Genomic DNA, 18,508 nt, shown 5'->3' on the forward strand with positions numbered 1-18,508 from the left:
GAACTAAAAAGCAAGTCAAATTGGATTTTTAAAATATATTTAAAGGTTAAAAAATTTGTTTCCCAATTTATTTGTCTTCTCCTTCAATGGTAAACAACTGGAGTGTTACGTACATCGCTGCCACCCAACTATGGATTTTTTTTTTTGCATGCATCAAATGCATAATTGCAATGCACTGTGGGTGATATAGACTTCTGGAGTGACCAGCGTTGTTGACCCACTTTCTCGGCCCTCCGATGGTCGATCTCACCAAGTTCACTTCAGTGTTAGACAAATGGAACGATAGGGAAGTTAAAGAGGGCATGTTGAATGACTGATGAAACGCAGCCAGATTGTAGACTAAGCCACAGTGACCTCTGTGATTCACACTTATTAGGATGATCCCACAATTAACTATTTTAAAGTTGTAGAAACTCAGGCAAATCAGTCCACATGATGTGTTTACGGGTCAGTTATGGTATAGAAGCTGTAGTCTTGACATGTCCTCTGGTTTATGAGGTTTAACCCACATAATCCATAATCTCTCTCACCTGGTGTCTACTATTAATTTGATGAAGATGTCTCGTGTTCATCCATCCATATGATCCGACAGAACATGTGTCTGCCATAATTCTATAATCCCATCCAGTTCTCCAGTACATGTGTTGTCTTTTATTGGGAACCTAATGGTCCTCTGCAAACCAGTAACGCTGTGTGAGCGAATGAGTCCAAGAGGAAACAATAGGTTCACTGTTTCTGTGTCCATGTTATGGAGGTCATAGAGGTCATGCATGTTGTGCATGTATGTAGTCTTCTGTTCAGCGGTTTAATGGACGGCCTTGCAGTAATGCTCTGAATAAGGGCACTTATCTGAGACTTTACCTCATGATGTACCTGTCCTTGAGACATCCTATCCTGCGTCAGCACATAACTGCTGCTCATTCTGTTACACTCATTCACTTTGTTTAGATTTAATCACATCTGAGCATACACTGCTCTTCTCTGCAGATTATTCTCTGTATTAAATTATACTTTTAGAAGTTTTTCTTTCACAAATTGTATCATAAAGGTGTCTTCTTCATCATGAAGTCACTATGAATACTACTACTGTATAACTGAGTATAAATGAGACTTACATCACTTGCAAAGGCTTCCAAAGTTGTGCCAGAGTCAGCAAAACCAGAATTAATGCAACTTTTATGTTGTTCACGGCCAGATTAAAAAAGATTGAAAAAAAGCTGCGAGCTCCTACAGACCTTCTGTTTGTGATTATTTAGTTAACCACACATCTATTTAGGGATGAACAGGATGCACATAGGCAGACAAGGCAGGTAATAATGCAGAACAACCTCAAGGCCCTGATCATATAATTTAATAATGTACTTGAGTGGTACAAGATTTGCATTCAATAACATTAACAAACAAACAGAAACATGCAGAATCTGGGGCATTTGAGTCCTCCTTCAGGAACCTGGAAAGCCTCAGACTTACATCTGTCAACGAGCTGTGATTAAAAATTTGTTTGTAGGATTGCAGATCACTCAGGGTCATCACGTTTTATTACCTAAAAATCTGTCTCAGAGAGGGACCCTGTGTCAAAAATGTAGTTTCAAGAACTTTTTCTTTAATTTTCTTTTATTCTTTTACTTATTTTTACATTTGTGCTTACATGTATAGTTACAGAAGTGTGATGCATTCACTTGAGAAAAAAATGCTCTGTTTTCCTGAATCAACATGATTAATAGCCTATCTCTAAGATTTATCTCAGAATTAGAAAAAGGTTTCATTAAAAAAAATCTGCTCTTGTTTCTATAAATTAATAACATTATTTTCTCAGAATTTAAAGTAAATTCATTTAAAACATCTGCTCTTTTTTCTCCAAGTTACAATTTTCATAGGAAAGGAATCTTCTTTCTAAAATAAAAACGTTATTATTTTATGATCTTGGGGGTTATGAGAATAGTTTTCAGACAAAAAAAATCTGCTCTTGTTTTTCTAAATCAGTCAGTGCATTACGCTTCCATATATGGTTCCTGTCCAGTGTGGAAAAACTGCACTTAATCAGCCCATAACGCACAGAGAAAGGGAAGTACGGTGGCATGTTGATCTGACCTTAGTCTGTATCTTTTTCATTTTTCTCTGACACTTTTATTACTAACCATAAAAACATAAAGACCATGAACAAATCCATTTAGTGATGCATCTGACACTCTTGGTTGAAGAAGTACAGGAGCAGGTCCACCATGTGACGCAGTGTGCTGCCATCTATCGGTACATTTAGGTATCTGCTAACCAGCCGGATGTTGGCATAGACTGTACACCAGGGACATTCAACTTGCTTTGCCCGGGGCCACCTTTGCAAAACGACAGGAGGCAAGGGGCCAGTCAGTGAACAAACATTAGTAACATATCAGATAAAATGAATAAACAGGGTCATTTAAAGCAACTCTGCACAGGCCGGGTGAATACAAGGGCATTTCTAGGATTTGAGTACATTTAGGGCTTAGCCTGGACCCCAGATCCTCCCCTGACATGAGGGCTGACCTGAATGCTTTAATGCTTCAATCATTGTAATGGTAATCAATGTCCAAATCAGTACTCGAATGCACTTTTTTTCTTTACTTTAATTATTATTAGTTATTCTCAAACATTTAAACTTAGTGATAGGCCTAGTTTTGTGACTCCAACTCATTGTCATCTAACGTCAGTTCCCAGCAGTCCAGTGCCACTGACACTGGGACAGTTTGACCACCTGTGACTGGCTTACAGAGACGATATAGCAAGGTGTCGAAAAGTCAAGTGTATATTTTCAAAAATTGCAAAGATGACCCCCAAAAAGTTGAGTGCCAGATATGCCAAAAGAACTGGCATATCACACATCTACACTGTGTTTAGCAAATCACCTGAACACTGTAAATAACAGTGCTCTTGTCCCTCATTACCCTCCATCATAGCAGAAATTTTACTGGAGCTTGAATACCCCAAAACCGGTGTTAGAAAATGGTCGGCAGGCCACGAGTTGAGTGCTGTATACAGTCTGTGGTTGTAGATGAACTAGCATCAGTGCAGAGTCAGCACAGTAACCACAGAGAAGTTCAGAAGTGAAAGTCAGTATGATCACAGCAGAAAAGGAATTGCCACTAAGAGAATGGCGAGACACGACAAAATGGTGGCAGTACAAGAGGAACTGGAGCAGAGAAGAAATGGAGCTGATCAGAATATTTTCATGGATGGCAAGGGCGTCGTAGTGGAGGGAAAAGGGGGACTGATTAAGCAGAGCATGGAGTGGGAGCCTTGAAAAGCCTGAAATTAAAGTTTGATTTTGATTGCATTTTTTTGATTTCTAAGTAATCATGGCCATGACAAATAAAATTAGACTTGTAGATCAGTTAAAAGACTGAACTTTGTATTAAGAACATAGTGAAAGTGCACTTAGGCCCCTCTTATTTCTTATAGGTGCAAAATGGTTGAGTTTGCAAAGTTCCTGGGCACACATATGTCAGAGGACCTCACATGGGCACACAACATGAACTGTGTGATCAGGAAGCCACAGCACCAATTACACTTTCTGAGAGCTCTCAGGAAGACCAGCCTGTCACAACCTCTGCTGCTGTCCTTCCATCACTGCTCTGTGGAAAGTGTCCTGGCTCATGGCCTCCTGGTGTGGTACATCAGCAGCTCTGCAGCTGACAAGAAGGCCCTGTCGAGAGTGATAAAAGCTGCACAGAAAAAATCAAACACTCACCTACCTGCCTTTGAAGACATTTTCACCTCCCGCTGCCTCCAGAAAACAACAAACATGCTGAAGGACTCATCTCACTCTGCCCATCATCTATTTGACCTCCTGCCCTCAGGGAAACGTAATCAGATAATTAAAACACGCACCAGCTGACTGTTGAACAGTTTTTACCCCTAAGCCATTACTACACTGAACACTGCACTGCAATCACACAGCATGCAAACAGCATATGTTGGCACTGCTTGTGTGTGCATTACGTGTCCGTGCATGTGTGTGTGTGTTTAGTGTATGAATGAGTGATATCTTATCCATCCATCCATTTTCATCCACTTATCTGGGGCCAGGTCAAGGGGGCAGCAGGCCAAGCAAAGCACCTCAGATGGCCCTCTCCTCAGCAACGCTTTTCAGCTCCTCCTGGGGGACCACAGGGCTTTCCCAAGCCAGATGAGATATGTAATCCCTCCAGCGTGTTCTGGGTCTGGGCCTCCTACCAGTGGGACGTGCCTGAAATACCACCAGCAGGAGGCACCCAGGAGGCATTCTGATCAGATGCCCGAACCACCTCAACTGACCCTTTTCGACAAGAAGGAGCAGTGGCTCAAATGACCTCGATGACACAGCAATTTCAGGGAATGAGTACCTTGCCCGGTATGGGGACACCGGGGCCCCCCTTTGGAGCCAGACATGCGGGGGAGCTTGCCGGCGAGCGTATGGTGGCCAGGCCTTGGGCTATGGGGCCTGGTCGGGCTCAGCCCAAATGAGTAACATGGGGTCGCCACCCTTGTATTTATTTACAATGACAATAAAATGAACTGAAGTGGACTGAACTGAATTATGCAATGGTTTCACCCGTATGTGGCGCATAAACTAAAATGAGTTTGACGCCCCTGCAATAAATAGTTTGCGATGCGATACTGTTACAATCCAGTAGGTGGCGGAAATGCGATGCAAACCGCCATGACACCCTACAGAAGAAGAAGATGACCTAGCATCACTTGTCTCACATGCTAACTGATACTGTAAAGCGTTATTAAGCAACAAAATGATGCGTCCTTCGTTCAACCCACCTTTCATTAAACCCAGAGCAGCTGCTCCAGTGTACAAACAACAACAACAACAACAACAACAACAGCCGCCTGGAAGGTAAATTAGCTCAGTGCCTCAGTCTGAAAAACACGAAACGTTAGCTGAAGTGTTGAACGTTAATCTGTTTGAGAAAGTTTCAGATTAACAGCGTCGAGTAAAGTGCCCGTTGGATTAGATTATAACAGTGTTTTTGCCGACTGGATACTGAGGGTGCGTGTCGTTAGACTGTCGCTACCCCAAACATTATTAGCAGCCAACTGTAGCTATGTAGCTAAAGCTAACAGCTAAGCTAGCTAAGTTTGTTTGCCTGATTTGTTGATGTTAGCATTGATAAAAGACCACATTGCCTTTAGCCTGCTACATTCATGTTCAGTTGCTATTTTTTATTGTATTGACTCAGTTAATATTATTGCACTGTTATATCATCCCCCCCCCTCTGTTTTCTGGGATGAACAGGATACCCCATGACTTCAGAGAGGCTATGATACATATCCCAATGAAGCTAGCAGCAGTCAAGTCAAACATCAGAACACCTGACTTGGCAGCTCCGACACACAAAAAACAGAAACCTGCAGGTAAATCTTGTGGACATTAAAGCGCACATAAATAGAGGCACACTGCATCAACACCATGAAAGACCACAGCAAAGGTTTTGCAAGTCTGAGCTCATTTACTCCAAATTACTTGGATTTAACATCACAACTGATCACTCAGTAAGTCATGCATGTCTACTTCCCTGATTGTAGGGATGCACATCTAAACTGTATATATATTAAAAACATTTTACGTCTAAAAGCCCAATTAGGGACAAAAATTGAAAATTGGCAATAGCTATAAACTCTCTATGCGACACATAGTCCCATGCTCTGTATTGGTACTATGTTAAATTGCATCGTCCCTGTCAAATAAAAAAATAAATATTCCATGACTGAAAAGAAGTAGAGAGAAGAAAACAGACTTATTTCACCAGTCCCTCTCTTAAAATACAAATGATCAGAATGAATAGATGGCCTGTCAGTGACAGTTAATAACCAGTACTTACAGTAACTTCAGAAAAATAAATAAATAAATAAACAGAGAAGAATACACAATGTCCCCTTCAACAAGGGAACAGCTTCTACACGACAACTTCATATAGCCTAATTGTTATTTCTTTATACATTTTCTTAAACTGAAAAATATTTAGACAACCCTGTAGAGAATTCCACAGTTTACCGCCCACCACTGAAGTACATATCTGTTTTAATGTAGTCCGTGCAAACTTGTGCTTAAAGTGAAATTTTCTTTGATGCTCGTCGTCCTCTGAAATAAAAACAAACAACTTTTGTAAAAAGGTAACACTCTGCATTTTGCTTCATATATGATTATAAGTGTCCACAACTCAACTAAGTCTCTAAATTACAGGTGTCCTGACTTGATCAACAGTCTGTTGGTGTGTTCTCTTGGATCTACTATATGAATAATTCTTACTGCTCTTTTCTGTAATATAAACAATGGCTTCATGTTACTCTTGTATGTGTGTCCCCACAACACAATGTACACATTCACTGGGCAAAATAAGAAAACTGCTACAACTTATGTTCATGTAAAACATGCTATGTTTATTTTCTATTTAACATTTTCAAACAAAATTGTAATATGCATCCTACTTTAATCATCTGAGATGATGCTCTCCCTGATGCAGTCCTGACAACAGCCATAACCAGGACAAATGTAACCTATTTTAACTAATTAAAGTTGCATAATGTAAGCGGCGGTGGTTAGCACTGTCAACTCAGCAAGAGGGCTCCTGGTTTGATCCCGGGTGTCAGAGCCCTTCTGTGCGGAGTTTGCATGTTCTCCTCATGTCAGCGTGGGTTTTCTCCGGGTACTCCAGCGTCCTCCCACAGCCCAAAGACATGCAGGTTAATTGGTGACTCTAAATTGTCCGTAGGTGTGAATGTGAGTGTGAATGGTTGTGTGTTAGCCCTGTGATAGTCTGGCGACCTGTCCAGGGTGTACCCTGCCTCTCGCCCAATGTCTGCTGGGATAGGCTCCAGCCCCCCTGCGACCCTCAAGAGGATAAGTGGTTAGAAAATGGATGGATGGATAATGTAAGCATCATCTTATTGGCAGAAATGTTCAATCAGGTTGATACTGATAATCTATTTTAAAGTGTCTATCTGCTGATACTGATGGGCTATGCATCCTTCCATGATTTGATTACTGTATGATGGGAACATCCTTTTACAAACAATAACTCATTACAGTAAACATCGTTTTTATATTTTGTGGGGGGGGCATTTTATGCCTTTATTAAACAATAACTACTATAAACCGTCGCACCTTAACCCCACGGCCCCTGCATTGCCTCAGCCCGTATTATCTTTTGTCAAGTGACATCATTGTTGAAAGATAATCCGTGAAAAAATTCAGTCTGCACTAAAACACTTTAAAAAGTCGACAGATGTCTTAAATTCCATCCATTTTCATTTGCTTATCCGGGGCCGGGTCTCGGGGGCAGCAGGCCAAGTAAAGAACCCCAGACGTCCCTCTCCCCAGCAACGCTTTCCAGTTCCTCTTGGGGGACCCCAAGGTGTTCCCAGGCTAGACAAGATACGTAATCCCTCCAGTGTGTTCTGGTTCTAACCCTGGGCTTCCTACCAGTGGGACGTGCCCGGAACACCTCTAATGGGCACAAACCACCTCAACTGACTCCTCTTAAATTCAGTTTTATAAATATCAGGCTTTAAAAGTCATTCTTAAATTTGAACGTGTGAGGTCTTAGTTGCCACAAACGTTTTATCCAATTTCATTTATCCATCTTTTAATTTCTTTTTGCCACAGTGAGTTGAGCTCTAACATTTCTCATGTTAAAAATCTAAACACCTCAGAAGAGGGACCAAGTGTGCATTCATCCAAGCAAAAATACTCATGTACAAGATGAAAAAAAACCTCACTGCAGAGCACAAAGTAAGTCTGCACACTGTGGGCTCCAAATCAATAGTTTAGATCTCTACTCAAAAGAGAAATAAACAAATATTTAATCCTGCCACTGAACCTACTGTCTTTTTACTGTATACTTGTACTTACCTTCTGGCAAAATTTAGATTGATCTAACTCACTCTAAGAACCATATTCCTACATAAACCTTACCTCTGCTAGGGAAGACATGTATACTAATTACCTTTATACTTGCAAGGAGTGAATAAGAAAAAGATTGTATGTCCAAATATCTGTCTTACATTTTTTTAAAGATTGTTTTTATGGCTTTTTTGCCTTTATGAGATACCTGACAGGATGAGCGTGAAAGGGGAAGAGAGAGGGGATGATATGCAGCAAAGGGCCACAGGTAGCAACCAAACCCAAAGCGTTACGGCTCTTTAAGTGTCTAATACCTGTAGACGCCCTGAATGTAACATTGGCCAACATTAATGCAGATGTCACTTTGATGGATTTCTTATAACTGGCGCAAGTTTCAAAAGTATGGGGATCAGTATTGATTTTATACAGATTTCAGTGAAAAGTAATCTCTGCCTTAAGCTTTCTCTGAGTTGTGAAAGTGAAAAAAGTCAACAGAAATGAACCAAACACACCTTGCTTCAGTTCACTGTTAGCTGTAGGTATACATTACATATGAATCCGTCCAATCTGTTTAAATAAGTTGTCTTAATGTTATTTACCTTTTGTATTACACAGGGAAATCCTCTGCTAGTAAATGGAAGTCTTCATTCAAACCATTAGGAGACCAAGATGACTCTCTGGAAATGAGCCCTGGCAGTTCAGAAAGGTAAGCCAGTCAGTGATGTGTACAGTATATCGACAAAGTATCAAGTAGAAAGTGAGATGTCTTACAGTCACACTCCAATGACATCCCACATTTGAGCCGTTAACTTTGTCATGTGGTGACTTGAAGTGTTGAAATATGGGCTGTCTGAAGGTGACCTCGTTTTTTTATTATTCCAGGTGGCCCCTTGAGGTAAAAGTGCAGGTAGCAGGAGATGCAGTGCTTCACTGAGTGCTTAAACAAATGTCACTAAATGTGCACAGCCTCTTAGTAGTTTTAACTCAGTCCAGAATTTTTGTTTTTCCTTTTTCCCCACAGTTCATGTAGTTTCTTGGCACATTTATCGTATGTGCGAGCATTCAGTGCTTAAAGGGACAGTTCGGATCTTTTGAAGTGGGGTCGTATAAAGTATCCATAGTTGATGACATACTGTAGATGGCACCCCCAGTTTGGAGAAGCAGGCAGGTGTACTGACACAGAAGCTAAGCCATGTACTGCTGTGGACAGAGGCAGCAACAAAACATTTCAACCACCTAAAAAAAATCAATATCACTTTAAATCCTTGCTAATTTTTGGATTTTTTCACCGCTTTACCTTGCCGTTGGACAGCCCTTTCTGACAGGGAACGGAGATGAAACTGAAACTTATCTATGCTCTCATCAAAGCCACCAAACTCAGTGACCAAAATCAGTAATTTTATGTTGCAGAACACAGGAGCTGCTGATCTACCACTGCCTCAATTGGTCAGTTAAATAGGTTTTGCTGCTGCCCCCGTCCACAGCAGTACACTGCTTAGCTTCTTTGTCGATACTCCTGCCTGCTTGTTCAAACTGGGACAGCGATCTGCTGTAGGTAATACCCTGACTATAAAGTACCTCATACAACCCCACTTCAAAAATCCGAACTCTCCCTTTGATGGTATTGTGTTCCTATAGATGATCTGTATAATAGTAAACACTAATCTCTCTTCCATCTCCCTCAGGCCTGAGATTTATGATCCTTACGACCCTGTCTCGACAGACTCTGACGAAGAGCCGCTACAGTCCCAAAACCATAGTCAATCCCCACCTGATCATGATAACAGCCTGGAACGTGAGCGTTTGTCTCCAGGTAGAGGCTCCAGTAAAAAACGCCGCTGGGGCACAAACTACTCCGAGTCGGTGAGCAAACCCCTCGGCAGACGTGACTTTAGTCCTGAATCCAGACACACCGAGAGGCAGAGTCTAAGTCCAGGTCATAGACTGCCTGAACGACGTGCTTATAGCCCCAACACTGAATCACTTGACATACCAGTTCTCAACCACAGGGACTGTAGCCCTGACAGGCATATTCCCGTTTCCTCCACCCAACGGTTTCCTGCATCTTATGGAGGACAGAGGACCAACGGAGAGGAGAGGATAATCCCTGAACACTGGAGAGAGGTATGACTGAAAGTTTGATTTATAAATGTAAATATTTATACAGTTTTTATTCTGTGGTTATATACAGTCTTGAGTTGAAGACTTAAACAGAATACAGGATATATTTGTCATACTTATTTATTAATTTGCAGTGATGACACTGTGATACTTGGCACCAATTAGAGCCCATTCTCTCCTCTGTAGATGGCCACTACTGTTAGATTATCCCCACCCAGGCGGGACTATCAGCGTCCATTGGAATACGTGGGAACAGGTAAATTACTGTAATGTCCCACCATTTCAAATGAAAGGTTCAGTGTGTAGGATTTAATGGGAAATATTGGTAGAAATTAAATATAATTGTAAATGTTTTTTAGTAGTGCCTGAAACTAAGATTCCTTGTGTTTTTGTTACCTCAGAATGAGCCGTTTATATTTACATACAGAGCGGATCCTCTTCCACTGAGTCCTGCATGTTGTTTCTACAGTAGCCCAGAGCGGACAAACCAATCACTGGCTCTAAAAGGTCCATATGCGTTTTTCGTACCGGCCACCTTGCTTCGCACACAAGAGAAGTTTCAGTCGGTTGCAGTCTGCAACCTCACCACTAGATGCCGCTAAATCCTACACACTACTTCTTTAAGTATAGGAGAAATAAATGTAGGAGATGACAAATTTAAAGTATATTTTGGTAACCCAGTAATGTCTTTTGAATGAGTGAAGCGGAGAGTTTTTTCCATGTGTACATGTGTTTCCTCTGTTAACTTAATAACAATAATAATTCTGTGTAAAATGTTGTTCTACAGGACTGGACCAAATCACACCTTCTACAGAGGGGCCAAGAAACAGGAGCATGAATATAATAATGAACAAGTAAGAACCAAGGATATTGATGCCCAATTGGTTGAAGATGTTAGATGTAGAGTTTTCATATTAGACTCACTGGCCATAGCAATACACATGTTAACATTTTCATTTTGTCTCCAGAGCTATGACTCGGGCATTTTTATATAATTCACTGGTTTACATTTTATTAAGATGTAAAGTTACACATACTTAAGGGTGGACTGCTTTGAGTGACAGGCTGTCTGCTGATAGTGTCCTTGGCTCCTCAGTCAGATCCACCCCTCGCTCCTGCACAGTGCCATCCTCACGCCCAAATATGGTCATTTATGGCTCAAAAAAAAAACCCAAGATGGCGACAGACGTAATCCCAAACTCGAAATTTCAAAATGAGATCTTAAAAAACCAATGAGTGACGTCACAGTAGCTATGTCTATTATTTTACAGTCTGTGGTCAGGACAGGGAAGTCGTGAGTCAAGTCCTAAAGTTCGAGTTTCATATCCTGTACAAGTCATAATGTGCTCATCACCAACTGTAATGCCATTTCAACAACAAAGTAATAATATATTAAATTAACAAAAATCATGAATGCTTTTAATAATTTGTGTTAATTTGTTAAAATAAGTTTGTTGGAAGTTGTTTGATATCCGTCTGTAATGTTCAACCCAAACATTTTGCATACTGAAATTCATTTTTTGTGACCACCACATACTTTTTGTAGGCAAACAAAATTATATTTAGTATTTTTTCAACTGGCACTCAGTAACCTAACACTAGTTCTTTCATGGTTCTCTCGTGTAATGTGTGTGGACGTTGTCGATAGATTGCTTCAGACAAAGTGGATCATCTGGGAAATTAAGTGTCGTTTTGCTGGGAATAAACAGTGCTAATGTTAGCTGATTGAGGAAATTAAGGGAAATTAATTGATCTGTAGCACACTAACTCTCTTATTAGGTGTCATCAGCTAATATGTTAATCTAATTGGCCAAATTAAATAAACTCCACTTGTCTTGCGCGAAGGTGCTTGACAGCTCAGTCTTTTTGTAACTAAAATATGTCAGTAAAAAATGTGGGCATGCCACTGCAGCTATAAACACATTGTGATGCAGTGTAAACATGAGGTGAAGGAACAAGGTGAGACGGAGAGAACAGAGTGAGCGTTGATACTGATAACATGTCGTACCAACTGCTTTAAAACTTTGCCAACTCCTTGTTTAGATCCTACAGATGTTAGCCACTTAAGCTTCAACTAACACTCCAACAAAGCAGCACTTATTATGATGTCAGAGCTCTGCTGAACTGATGGACGACTGTTCGAGTCTTGTTGGCTCAATGGGGGTTTGTTTTGAATAAAGATTTATAACCTAATATGGACACTGGGTGAGAGGCAGGGTACACCCTGGACAGGTCACCAGATTATCACAGGGCTGACACATAGAGACAGACAACCATTCACACTCACATTCACACCTACGGACAATTTAAAGTCACCAGTTAACCTGCATGTCTTTGGACTGTGGGAGGAAGCTGGAGCACCCTGAGAAAACCCGCGCTGACACGAGGAGAACACGCAAACTCCATACAGGGCTAGATTAAAGAATGAGATATAACAAGAACAAAAATTATGACAATAAAATACAATAAAATAGATTTAAAAACAATAATAAGATGATAAAATAGTTCAAAGCTAGACTAAAAACCAGATAAAATAGATTGTAAGGACAAAACAAACAAATGAAATAGAAAAAAGGATAAAAATATAGAATAAAATAACAGATAAAATAAAATGGTCTAAGCCATTTCAAATCAAAAAGGTTTTAAGTTTTCATTTAAAAATGAATGTCTTAATATTTTTCTTTTAGGAGCCCAATCGCCTGTGAACTTTGTGACGTAGAGTTAGCCAACGGTCGGGAGCTGGAGGATCACCTGGAAAGCAAGATTCACTGGGACACGCTGGAGTACATCCAGCAGCACAACGATTATGATGATCTGACTATAGCCTTCCTACAGGTCAGATAATACATAGTATGGTTAAATACTGTACATTCTGCTGAACATTTCTGGGTTGAATTCTCAGTTTGTGCAGCAGTGTTCTACTTCTTTCCACCAGTTTAAATTTAACGTAAAATGTCAAAACAAGTTTGTTTTTTATGTCTTTAGGAAGTCATGCTGTATAAAAGCCATCAGTGCAGCCGAGCTATAGAGGACAGTGCACTTAAAGGTAAATAACTTTGGGTGCACCCCAAGTCTCCTTACTGGTATTACTTTTTAATATGATCTGAAAAATTCATATCGTGATACTGGCGATATTTCAACTTGTTGACATATTGACGTCACAGTGTTATCCACAGCAACAACAAGCACGGCTGAAAGCGAAGTTATTACAGACACCGCGGTGGTTCCAAAAAGAGCAGCAGCTTCAGTGGTGTGGAATAAACTGTGGCGTCCTGAATGTTTTATGAACAGCCCCGGACTTCTCAGACTCTTTTAGTGACTTACCGCTCAGAGGGAACTCAGTCAGCGGCTCCTCTGGCAGCAGCACAGCGTCTCTCCCTCTCCTCTCTCACCGTGCACACACGGGAGTCAGTGTCGTCAGGTGATTTTGTCATAAACCTTTGGTAATGTAAACCTACGTGAGGCTCACAGCTTGCCCACTCCTACTGGGGATGCATGGAGAGACTCAGGGAAAACATGCAAGGAGAGAGGAAACAAGGAAATACGTTTTTAGAGAAATGAAACATCCTTTCCTCTGACCCATCACTTAAGGCTACGTCTGATTTTGATGATGGCAGCAGCAACTGATCATAGCTGGATCAGCTGTCAGGCGGCTTTAACAGCCGTAGAAACCTTTGATGGAGTCTGTGTCTGCACATGTGCACTGTGCCAACACTAATGGGGAGACACAGTTATCAGGGTCAGGGCAGCAGTGTGCTCTCTGTAGCTTGTTACCTGTTAAACCAACACCTGCTCAGAGGCACAGGAACCATTCCTACAGGCAAAATACGTTTATATTATGTATTAATTATCCAAATTTATTAATATTCAGTTTGTGAATTCTTTATTTAGTAACCCAGAATATACTTATGTTGTCTTTTGAACACTGGAAATTATTTTTCAGGCTAAATGTTTCAGGGAAAAGTGAAATTATGTAACTCATCAAACCAGATGCTCAGGCGTTAAAAGCCTCACGTGTGACTTAATGGAAATGATGATTAATGATGTAAAAACTGTTTCTTGCTGACAGACAGACTCTCTGACTTTAATTGTACCCATAATTAAAGTTAATGGGGTAAATAACGTCATAAAAAGGAAAATCTCTCTGATAAGTAAAGTTGTTTTTGTTCAGGTTTTCAACTGGATGATGAATCAGAAAACAAAATATAAAACTTGGGAGTGATACAGTTGAGATCAATCTGTCTTCACTCTGGTATGAAACTCCAGAGGTGTTGTGAGGTATCAAATCAATACCATCAGCCGCAGCATCCGATCAATAACTGACATCAAATAGGGAGGCACATCGGCCAGTAAAAGACTTCCGCAAAAGCTGCTCTCATGTGCACCCGCTCATCACTCCTCAGAGAAGAAATAAGACCTTTAAGATGGCCTTCAGGATGGCACACCAGAGCAACCTCTAGTCTGAGTGAGGAGATATCAAATACCAGACTTGGGATGCACCCTTTGTCAAAAACCGAGAAAGACATGCGCTGTCTTATTATCAGTATCTTCCGTTTTCAGACAAACAAAGCCTAAATGCAGTCTGATCTTTGTTTTTTTTTTCAGCTCTGCAGGAAAATGACTACATGACAAAGATCGAAATGTTCCACTGTGCGGCTTGCAGTGTCTTCGTACCCACATCTGCATCGTCGGTGCAGACTCACATTACCTCTCAGGAGCACCTCTCCAACACAAAGGTAACACTGCTGTAAAATAGCGCAACAATCCATTTCTTGAAGTTTCAAATCTCTGTTATCATTTTTTGTAAATTCAACATTTACCCTGGGAGAGATGATTCACAACTGGTGACGAATGTGTGATTTCCTGAAGGAGTTTCAGGTGCGGCAGAGACACTCTTGCCTCGACAAAGCAGACACCATGATGAAGATACTGAAACCTCAGTTTGAACACTTCCTGAAGGTATTTTGCAATAGTGAACATTTCAGATGTTTTCAAACACATCAAGAGAACAGAGCATAGAAAATACAGGGAGGAACTTCTGTCAAAAAAATATTCCCGTAAATTATAAATTTGCACACTCAGTGTACTTATTGGTTCCCTCAATTTAGCAGTTCATTCTCTTATGTAATATATCATGAATGACATAATTAATTCCCTGAAGTTAATAGCATTATCGCTTAAATTCCATTTTTTACATGGCACTTGAACTAGGGACTGCTTGGACACAGTTCAATTTTATTGTGTTTTGGAATCAGGAAACATGGGCATATTTTAAGTTTTGGCCAAGTAACACAACATGCTATCTCTAACAGTCATCAGCTAATGTGTATAATGGCATTTCAGATCTTAGTTTTGGCAAAGGAACAAAGTCAGTTATTTGCAATTCAGTACAAACAACTAAAAGAAACCAAGTAAACTGGTTATTGATTGGCTGTATTTACCAATGCAAATGAAAAGTTATTCCAAATGGGGGAGAAAGGGTTTGCAGCCTGTGGCCAGTCACATGCAGCATTAAAAGATCAGATACTTAATTCTTTTTTTGTACAACCCAAGTCAAATATGTACAGAAGTGCGGTATAAAAGTAGTGGTAAATTATACAAGTATCAAATAAATGGCTATAAAAGGATGAAGACTAGTTCCCACGCTTATCTTTCTCAGCAGAAATCTGTGGGGGTAATGGAAGGAAACATCTGGCATTTGTGTGCCTGTCTTAAAGGGACATTTCACCCCAAAATCAAAAATACATATTTATTCCCCCTCTCTGTGGTGTTATTTAATAATCTACATTGATTTATCGTGAGTTGCAGAGTGGAGATGTTGGCCGTAGAGATGTCTGCTTTCTCTCCAATGTAATGGAACTTGTAGTGCTCAAAGTGCCAAAAAAATTAATTTGAAAAACTCAACAGTAATGTCTCTTTACAGAAATCAGGATTTGGTTGCTCAAGATAATCCACAGTCCTTGTTGTGAGCAGTTTCATGTAGGAACTATTTTCTTTCCTCCAAACTACACCCGCCAACCGCATCACCACGCAGAAGGAATGAGAGGCTCGAGCTCATGAGATTGCCAGATGTTAACATTAATGGTGTCCTCCATTGGCTGAGCTGTAATGTTAGCTAGTGCAAGGCCAAAACACATCGGCGACGAAAGCAGCGTGGGAAAAAAATATGCCCCTATTATTTTCAATGTACAATCCCACACCAGTGGCGGTTAGACATGCATCAGCGCTCTTGGAGGCGCCACCCTGCAGCACTATACACCACTATCATTTTTTCAGCCTCTCTACTGCCGGAATTAAATTCATTTTTCTCCCACTCGCTCTCTGCTTGTACATACCAGCTCCTGTAGCAGCTCTTTTTCACTGCTCCTTTGGCAGCTTGACTCCTCTCCTCACCACTGCTGTATAAAGAGAGCTCTGTAGATGTTGCTGTGTTTGGTTTGTGACGGAGAATGGATTGAGACATGTTGTTAAAGGTAGGGTCTGGAGGATTTTCCAGGTGCTGTTTGTAAACACACATTCAAATTTGGCCCCTCCTATCAGGCTCAACTCTCCCGGGTGTACAGAGCCCGGAGGTACGGAAAAAGGCTTCACAGAAGAGGATCAGGCAAGGCTCGCGCTGGTGCACGCTCGGACACGCTCGGACACGCTCGGGCACGGCACCTGCACTCTCTCATTGGCTGGGGAAATCTCCGCCCAGAAGCAGTCCAAGCTCACAAAAACATCAAAATACAGTTAAAGGGCAGGAGCTCTGCAAACAGAGTCACCACCACACATGAGTAGAAGCCCATAGGTGATGATTAAGCAGGATTTCATTTGTATATGTCTATATTTTGTTTTGTTTGAAAATCCTCCAGATCCTCCCTTTAAAGTTGAGAAGTATCCCAAGCAAAACGACCCACAGTCCTGACATTATAAAGACAATGGCCAAAAAGATATTGCCTGACGAGTTATAGCTCTGGAGATTGTCTCATCATGTGAGAGATCAAGTTTAATAAGGGGCTGTCCAGACATTCTTTTATGCTAATGCAGAAGTAGAAGAGGTACAAATCTTTCAGTAAAAGTAGTAATTTAACCTTATGTGGTCGTCTGTTGACAAGCTGCAGCGCGACGCATCCAGTGTATACTAGGGGCGGCACTTGATGCGCGACATGACGCACTGTTCCATGGCAGCACTGGTGTGCTTTCAGCTTTAGTGGTGCTAGGTGAGCTAGCAGTAGATCATAGACTGTAAAAATAATGCATGTAACTACCATGACGTCACCTATTGGTTTGTGGACTCTCGCTTTGAGGCCTCAAGTTCGTCATTTTGGCTGTTGCCATCTTGGGTTTTTGGTGCCAGAAGTGACCATATTTGGGTGAGAGGCTTGTGCTGTGGAGGAGCGATGGGTGGATCTGACTGAGAAGCCAAAGACACTATTTGCCAACAGTCTGGCACTCAAACAGCTGCCCTTAATTATGTGTAACATGTAGCCTTAATTAAATATAAACAATTGAATTGTGTAAAAATTCACCCCCCGTACAGCTGTCATGACCTTATGTGCTCGTCTGTTGACAAGCTGCAGCGCAAAACCGTTTTTGTACGTGGCTGTTAATGTGTTTATTTCTGCTGTACAGTTGTGGTATCTTAACATGGGGGTCTATGAGGATTGTCTCGCTTTTGGAGCCAGCCTCAAGTGGCCATTCAGAGAACTGCATCATTTTTTAGCCCCGGGGGATGCCGCTTGCAGTTGATGCACGCTTCCTTCTGTGTGGTGGTTGAAAGAAAAAAGTTCTTACATGAAACTGTTCACAACAAGGTCCGTTGAGTTTTTCAAATGTATTCTTTGGTATCTAATGCCATCTAGTTCCATTATATTGGAGAGAAGGCAGACTACTCTACTGCTGCTATCTCCAACACTTGGCAACTCACACCAAAACAATCGACACTGATAAATAGCACTACAGGTAAGTGGAAAAATGTGTAGTTTAGATTTTGGGCTGAACTGTCCCTTTAAGTAATGCATTTGTCTTCAGTGGTGGTACACTCTATATAATTAGTAGCACTTAGCACACTAGGGTACTAATAGTACCCTCCAAGGCTACTGGTAATTAAAATGGACTGCACTTGGACAACATCGAGCTCTGCAGATGCAGCTATCAGATGTTTCAGAACTGTTTGTTTTCTTCCAGGGTGGCAGCCCGTTTGAATGATGAAGTCACTGAAAGTCTCCAAAAATACTGTTTACACTGAGACGCTGTTTGCTGCAGATGAAGAACTATGGACTTAAGCCGCAATCACAACCACACGTTAATGCTGTGGCAACACTAATGTACAGGATATCGCCAAGAGAACGTACTGTTTGTGTCATTCAGGATTTGTCTGAATAAACAGAAGCATCTTGAATCAAGGTTTGTTCACACTGTATGGATTTACTTCTGTTCACACATGGTTTGCCATTTTACATTTCTCCCATATTAATGTGAGCTGCAGGTCTCCCGGGTCATCACCATTCAGTCACCGTAAAAATATCAAGTTTGTAA

The 18,508-nt window shown here is 41.0% G+C and overlaps 1 protein-coding gene across 2 annotated transcripts; it reads left to right on the forward strand.

Moving 5' to 3' along the window:
- The first annotated feature begins 4,677 nt into the window (after positions 1-4,677).
- LOC125902588 (uncharacterized) lies at positions 4,678-18,505 on the forward strand. Of its 2 annotated transcripts, XM_049599065.1 has the most exons (11): positions 4,678-4,861; positions 5,261-5,379; positions 8,483-8,573; positions 9,553-9,991; positions 10,175-10,244; positions 10,776-10,842; positions 12,676-12,823; positions 12,974-13,034; positions 14,594-14,724; positions 14,858-14,947; positions 18,158-18,504. In XM_049599065.1, exons 1-11 carry the CDS (start codon positions 4,761-4,763, stop codon positions 18,176-18,178), a joined length of 1,338 nt encoding a protein of 445 aa, XP_049455022.1. In that variant the 5' UTR covers positions 4,678-4,760; the 3' UTR covers positions 18,179-18,504. The 2 variants fall into 2 exon arrangements, with proteins under 2 accessions (XP_049455022.1, XP_049455023.1); XM_049599066.1 differs by lacking the exon at positions 5,261-5,379 and having other exon boundaries at positions 4,764-4,861; positions 18,158-18,505.
- The last annotated feature ends 3 nt before the right edge of the window (positions 18,506-18,508 follow it).

Source organism: Epinephelus fuscoguttatus, linkage group LG15 (genome assembly GCF_011397635.1).
Source record: "Epinephelus fuscoguttatus linkage group LG15, E.fuscoguttatus.final_Chr_v1".
NCBI lineage: Eukaryota > Metazoa > Chordata > Actinopteri > Perciformes > Serranidae > Epinephelus > Epinephelus fuscoguttatus.

Excerpts from the sequence above, each read along its gene's own strand:
- LOC125902588 (XM_049599065.1), top strand. The coding sequence starts at position 4,761 with ATGATGCGTCCTTCGTTCAACCCACCTTTCATTAAACCCAGAGCAGCT. Across the intron at positions 5,380-8,482 it reads CAAAAAACAGAAACCTGCAG|GGAAATCCTCTGCTAGTAAA; the intron begins GTAAATCTTGTG and ends TGTATTACACAG. Across the intron at positions 14,948-18,157 it reads AGTTTGAACACTTCCTGAAG|GGTGGCAGCCCGTTTGAATG; the intron begins GTATTTTGCAAT and ends GTTTTCTTCCAG.